General features: G+C 39.9%; 1 protein-coding gene across 1 annotated transcript; it reads left to right on the plus strand.

The window, feature by feature from the left end:
* The first annotated feature begins 1,040 nt into the window (after positions 1-1,040).
* LOC145414960 (ferritin-like) lies at positions 1,041-6,372 on the plus strand. The gene is made up of 4 exons (XM_080284370.1): positions 1,041-1,281; positions 2,105-2,206; positions 4,004-4,126; positions 5,485-6,372. The coding sequence occupies exons 1-4, from the start codon at positions 1,180-1,182 to the stop codon at positions 5,668-5,670; spliced, it is 513 nt and encodes a 170-aa protein (XP_080140496.1). The 5' UTR covers positions 1,041-1,179; the 3' UTR covers positions 5,671-6,372.
* Positions 6,373-6,630: the final 258 nt, after the last annotated feature.

Consider the following 6,630-nt stretch of genomic DNA (forward strand, 5'->3'; position numbering starts at 1 on the left):
CCACCTGCTGCTGACGGCGAGGTGCAGAGGAAGAAGAGGAAGAACAAGAAGGGAAAGAAACCTCCTCCACCTGATGAGATGGGGACGGACCACCCAGTGTCTCCTCCTCCTACCTGCAGTCCACCCAATGTTGAACGCCCGCTTTACGCCACGAGCCCCACAGAACTCGGCGAAAAACTCGCTCTACAACTCACCAAGTCTGGCTTCATTGACCTCATCTCCAGCCGCCTCATAGCCCATTCTTACTCCAACTCCACCTCGCCTAGCTCCAGCTACCCCTGATCATCCGCTTTTCACTGTCAGGTGGAAAAATCTAAACAACAACAACAACAACAACAACAACCCCTTCCACCTTTACGCAGTCTGCTAGTTATTCCCTCATTCTCCATTCTTTCCACATGGCCAGACCATCCCTAATGTTTTGCATCACATCCACAATTCCACATCATTACTACAACGCTCCTTCACATCCCTATTAGTCTGTTCTCTAATAACTTCGCATGTCCCTCGTTAACAATTCATTTACAGTCCTTTCGCTATTGACTTGTTTTTCAGTCAACCCGATACTGCACGAGGCCATAGCCACGAAATGCCAACAGCCACATTTGACTCAGTGGCATGTGTATTTGTCATGCACAACAGACATTACGTGTTACAAACTAATCAGAAGACAGGAGCAGCGTCTTTACTGTTCAGCTTAATTCAGATCACGTAAATACATATTTTTTTGTTGCTTCTGTGTAAAACATCGTTTTGCTTTTTTTTTGAAGGTTAACTTTTTGTGGATATCTCGTAAATGGCAGAAGCGGATGCAAGGTAAGTTCTGCATGAAGGACATAAGGTAGACCATTGTGAAGGTTCCAGGTGAAACATCGATATAGTGAATTGCCACTAACAAAGGCGTTACGCATTGCGACATATACCATCCTTCCACACAACCGGGCAGATAACGTTTCACTATACAAAGGACATTTACGTAAATAGATTAGAGCTGGGAAGGCAGAGGGAAGAGCACAGGGGTATAAAACGCGGCGGCGCAGCCTGTGTGCGCAGTTGGACGCTCCGGGCTACCAGTGTGTGGACGAGCCTCCCAAAGCACCGCAAAACTTCTCTCCATAGCCGTTATTTTTTCACCAGTCTTTACATTTTCACCCCTCACGACCTCACCAATACATCAAGATGGCCAGCCAAGTGCGTATGAACTACCATGAGGACTGTGAAGCCTCCATCAACAAGCAAATCAACATGGAACTCTATGCCAGCTATGTTTACTTGTCCATGGTGAGAGCAGACACATTTTTCACGGTCTTGTTTTTGGTATAAAAAAATCCAGTTTTGATCGATTATCATTTGTAGAACTATATTAAGTAGCTTCAGTCACTTTGTTTTTTGGAAGTAGTAAGTTGAGATGGTATGAAAATCCTGACAATGGCGTCTTGTTTGCCAATCACTATTCCAGTATAATTTCATACAGCAGCTCATTTTGGTAGAGTTGAATAGTGTGTGTAAAGGGGTATAAGGATTATATAAGTTGTACAGGTTGTTGGGGTACCCTGTGACAGAAGTTGGGCTGGGACACCACACTCCACCGGGATGAAATAAGACAGGATGGTTTGGCTCCCAGGAGATTCCCTGGGAGATATGTCATCATGAAGACGTGTTCAATCAGCACCTTCCAGTACATTAGTAGTGTGCATGGTTAAACAATGTGGTCAAAATGAAGATTATGCATGGTTTGTTTCTCACAACAGTATATGTACTGTATTTTTTCCCGAAAACTTGGTTCATTATTATTACAAACCCCTCACAACTTCACCTAGTTCACCACGTTACCTGCCAGGTACTCCATGCAACGTGATCTAACCAGGCCAAAATATCCACATCCTGTCACTGAGCACTTATTGATCTGGAATTTCAGTAACATGCATTTTTTTTTTTTTTTTTTTTTTTTTTTTTTTAACTGGTTGCAATATGGTATGGACTGGTGTGTGTGTGGCATAGGCTTAACAGTCCAGTCATTCAGGCCCAGAAGTAGATATCAGGATGTATTATGTCAGTATTGTGATCTGAAGAGCCGACCCATAACAAACATTCTCACCTGCAGAGTTACTACTTTGACCGTGATGACGTTGCTCTGCCCGGTATGAAGAAGTTCTTCAAGGAGTCAAGTGATGAGGAGCGAGAGCATGCTGAGAAACTGATGAAAGTAAGTCTGTATGTTAAGTATTTGCATGTGGTAGTTGACACTGATTAATCTGTTAAATTATGATAATGATAAAGTTAACCATTCACATATGAGGCGCTTAGAATCATGACATCCCAAACGCTGATATTCGAATAACGAGAAAAACGCCTCCAAAGTCCAGGGACTTTTAAACACATGTGTCTCAGGAACTAAGACAAATATTGCTTTGCTTTTTGATTCTACAGTAAATGTAGTGCAATGTCTCAGCCATAAAATCCCATCATTTACATGAGAGAGGAAGAGAGAGAATCGTTTTATTTTACTTCACATACACAGTATACACTTTCACACACATGCTAACAAACTCAATTTTACTGTCATAATGAATAATCATTATCACCAGTCATTGTAATTATCATTACCATTATTACTGTCATTGTTATCATCATCTGTGCTTATAGTGTGCCTATTGATGCCTGTATTTGTGTGTGTAGATGCCTTATGTGTACCCAAATTTGTGAGCATGTAAGTTTAAGATGTAATTGAGTTTGTAAGCTTGTGTGTGTAAATATTGTGTATACATCAGAAATTGTCACTTTGTAGCTAGGATGTAGTTATATAATCAATAACCAATTCACAAGTCCTTGAATTTGACTTAAATCATCCAGTGCAGGAGTCTTTCTCTTTCTTTTCAGTTCTGTCAGTATATTCTTGAATCATATTGCTGTTTTTCCGCTATTCCTTTCATGGCCAGTGATATTGTTACAGCTTTGTTGCAGTAGGTCACATTCATTAATTCACACTGAATAAAACTCATTAATACCAATACTCCATTTCTTCTTATGTTTTTTTTTTTTTGCCTCATTCTTTCCATCCAGAACATACCTGAACATTGTGGTACCATTACCTGTGGTACTTAACATTCACTCCAAACTCCTCTCCACATTGCACAGAAATGGCAATTTTGCTGGACAGTAGATATTTTCATAATCTGGTGTCTGGTTTGCTAACTTTTTCCAATGGTATTTTTAATTCTCTAAGTAAGATGACAAGGACAAGAGTCTTGTAATAGTGCTATGCCTGGTACTGTAGATAGGGAGGAGCTAGATGTAGGGATGGAAGTTGTTTAAACAAATAATGATGTTTAACCAAGGTTATTTTAGCATATTAAAAAAAAATCCATCCATCCATCATCCAATCCTACATTGCTCCATGAGGAGCGTAGGAGCCTGGGGCTAGGCAGTTGGTCCCGAAATTTAAAATGAGAGTGACCAGCCTCACTCATCCCTGAGTGGCATTGCACGAGCAATCAACCCCAACCATCCCTTGGATATAAACCTTCGCCAGCTCAATCCGATTGGAGCGCAATAATTACCCACTAAACCACCAGGCGCCAAAATCTGGTTATATGGTTACCACCCAGCATAGTAAATGCTTTCCTGGTGTACAGGAAACCATTTGGCTTGTCACTCAGTGTAGAGTCACCCACAGGCTGAAGGAAGAGGAAAGAATGAATGAAAGACAAAAGAGGGAGTGTAAAGTCACCCATAGGCAGAAGGACAAGGAAAGAATGAAGGAAAGAAAGACAGAAGGGAATGGAAGGAAAGAAGGATGGAGAGGAAAGGGCAGACACCTGAGGGCAGCACTGCATCGAGTGAGTGGATGGTGAGTGGGGGGGGGGGGAAATCGTTGGTCAACTATCAGTCATCTGATCTCAACCAGTTCATGAGATGTAAATATTAATAGCAGACCTGGTTTTAAAAGTACAACATGTGTTTATTTGTCCAGAATTACTGATATACCGGTATGTTTTTACAGTACCAAAACCAACGTGGAGGAAGGATTGTCCTGCAGGCCATTGCAGCCCCGTCCCTTCAGGAATGGGGCAGTGCACATGATGCTCTCCAGGCAGCACTTGATCTTGAACGCCAGGTCAACCAGGTTGGTGATTTGATCTGTTGGTTGTAGATTATGGTGATAAAACCATAATGGCAAACTGTCATGATTTTATGGGGTGTCATTTAATTTTGTATCTACATTTGTTTATTTTTAATGTGTGGAAGAAGGAACCGACCTGGCAACCAGGTTGGTGATTTGATCTGTTGGTTGTAGATTATGGTGATAAAACCATGGTGGCAAATTCTCATGATTTAATGGGGTGTCATTTAATTTTGTATCTACGTTTTTTTTTATTTTTAATGCATGGAAGAAGGAACCAATGGCCAGGAGCCTACAAATTGTTCCTTATAAGAAAACACTTTTTTTTTTTTTTTTTTTTTATATATATAAATGAAAGTGGTAGTATACTTGATAAATTGCTTGTAAATGATTGATTACATGTCTGAAAATGATAATATGTTGCATCTCATGGCCCATCAGAGCTCGTGTAAATGTTTGCGTGGACTGTAATTCTGTCACCTTGTATGAATAATTGAACCTTGTTTGCCACTTCGTGACTTCAAATCTGATAGCTAGATAGTTAGGTCATCCCTCAAGTGAGGCACTTAGTATTAACCTTGGTTACTGCATAATGCGAAGCACTTACCTCAGACAGTTGCAGCCAATCTTATTTAGGCTAATGTGTTAATTGGTTCGAATGGCGTGAATGAGTGTGTGGCCATTTTGGCAAATTTCGTTTGGCTAGTTCTCATCCATGAAGTTTGTTCTTGCTCTCTGGACCCTACCTCACCCCATTCTTAACTGGAAAAAGACTTTCACCTGTTACCATGTTGACATTGTTAAAATTGTGACCAACTTGAGAGGTTTCAACTTAGTCCAGCTTAAGGAGGTCTTATGGTAATGTCTGATCTAGCTGCGCTAGCTGCCAGTAAAAGCTAGAATTGGATTTAAACTGGGTCATGTGTCTTTCAAGGCTCTTGTATGTGGCACACTGAAGTAGCTAACTTAATTTTTAAAACTTTCTTTGGCACACCCTTGTGTGATCTTACGCAGTGAAGATATTTGACCTGAGGAGCCATATCTCATATGTCCGTTTACTGTGCAGCCTCTGTGTTTTGTAATAGATTTCCATTACCCATGAGGCACTTGATATCTTGAATCTTTAAAGAGGCAACTCAAGGCCTTTCTAGTTTTTGAGAAGGTATGATCAGAAGGATGTTGTGATAGATGATTGCATGGTTTTAGTTATCGCCAAATTTGCAGATGGAGTTTGTATTATAAATGAATGTCACAGTTCTTGTTATTGTAAGACAGCCAACCCTTTCCAAGCTCTAAATTCTTTTGGAAGAACTGGTTCTTCTGAAAAAGTCCAGATTCTTATTATTATATGTCACCGTCAGAGCCTGCTTGACCTCCATGCCACTGCCAGCCGCAACAATGACCCCCACTTGACCAAGCTGCTGGAGGATGAGTACCTGGAGGAGCAGGTGGAGGCCATAAAGAAGCTTGGTGACATGATCACCCAACTGAAGCGTGCCGGAACCAGTGGCCTTGGTGAATACATCTTTGACAAGGAGCTCAAGTAGTAGCCTTATGAGTGAAGCTTGGAGAGCATGCAGCCTCAGTTCTGGTCATAACGTATTTCTCATTTGGAGTGAAGATCATAACATCAAGTCTGTAAGAACATGTTAGAAAATTTTTAACATTATTAGAAAGTGAAGAACATGCAAAATTTTTTTAACATTGTTAGAAAGTGAAGAACATGTTAGAAAATTTTTAACATTGTTAGAAAGTGTAAAAGTAATGGTTTTTCAACATCTTGAGTCAACCAGAATAGATGGTTTTGTCTCTGTTGCAATCATTTTAAGAAAGATGGTATTAACTGTACAGATCTTAAAGCAGAACGTCTTGTTGACTTATTTTTAAGAGTAAAGAACGAATGGTGAACATTAACTGGGCTGCATGTCAACCGGGTGAAGATATAAATTGCAGATGATATACATGAGTAGCCGCAAGTACTACTTTTGGTTTTTACTTTACAATTAAATATATTGTAGAATGTAATTTGGTGCTGATTCACTTCTTCTTATGAAAATTATGCTGGTTAATTATCGATATTTTACCATACATTTGCAGTGTACTAGCATTGTAAGCTTTGTAATGGGATTTTAATAATTACGATTTTTTTTTTCACCTGGCTATAATTGACACTACATAACATTTCATTTCATTAAAGCTTTGGTAATATTTATGTATTTTGCTCCACAATAAAAGCAATATTGCAAGAATTTTTTTATTACGAACTAGTTCCTTTAGTGGAAAAGTTTCTTGAGAAGGGAAAGAAGTTGTATGCGGCCTTCATGGATTTGGAGAAAGCATATGACGGGGTGGACAGACAAGGATTGTGGAAAGTATTAAGAATATATGGAGTAGATGGGAAGTTGCTGAAAGCTGTGAAGAGTATGTATGATGGTGGTAAGGCTGCAGTGCATGTGGATGGTGAAAGAAGTGAATTTTTCTCTTTGAAGGTTGGGTTGAAACGGAAG

Source organism: Coenobita brevimanus, chromosome 101, assembly GCF_032717465.1.
Source record: "Coenobita brevimanus isolate Jiangsu-jjx chromosome 101, ASM3271746v2, whole genome shotgun sequence".
NCBI classification, from domain to species: Eukaryota; Metazoa; Arthropoda; class Malacostraca; order Decapoda; family Coenobitidae; genus Coenobita; species Coenobita brevimanus.

Excerpts from the sequence above, each read along its gene's own strand:
- LOC145414960 (XM_080284370.1), top strand. The coding sequence starts at position 1,180 with ATGGCCAGCCAAGTGCGTATGAACTACCATGAGGACTGTGAAGCCTCC. Across the intron at positions 2,207-4,003 it reads ATGCTGAGAAACTGATGAAA|TACCAAAACCAACGTGGAGG; the intron begins GTAAGTCTGTAT and ends ATGTTTTTACAG. Across the intron at positions 4,127-5,484 it reads TTGAACGCCAGGTCAACCAG|AGCCTGCTTGACCTCCATGC; the intron begins GTTGGTGATTTG and ends TGTCACCGTCAG.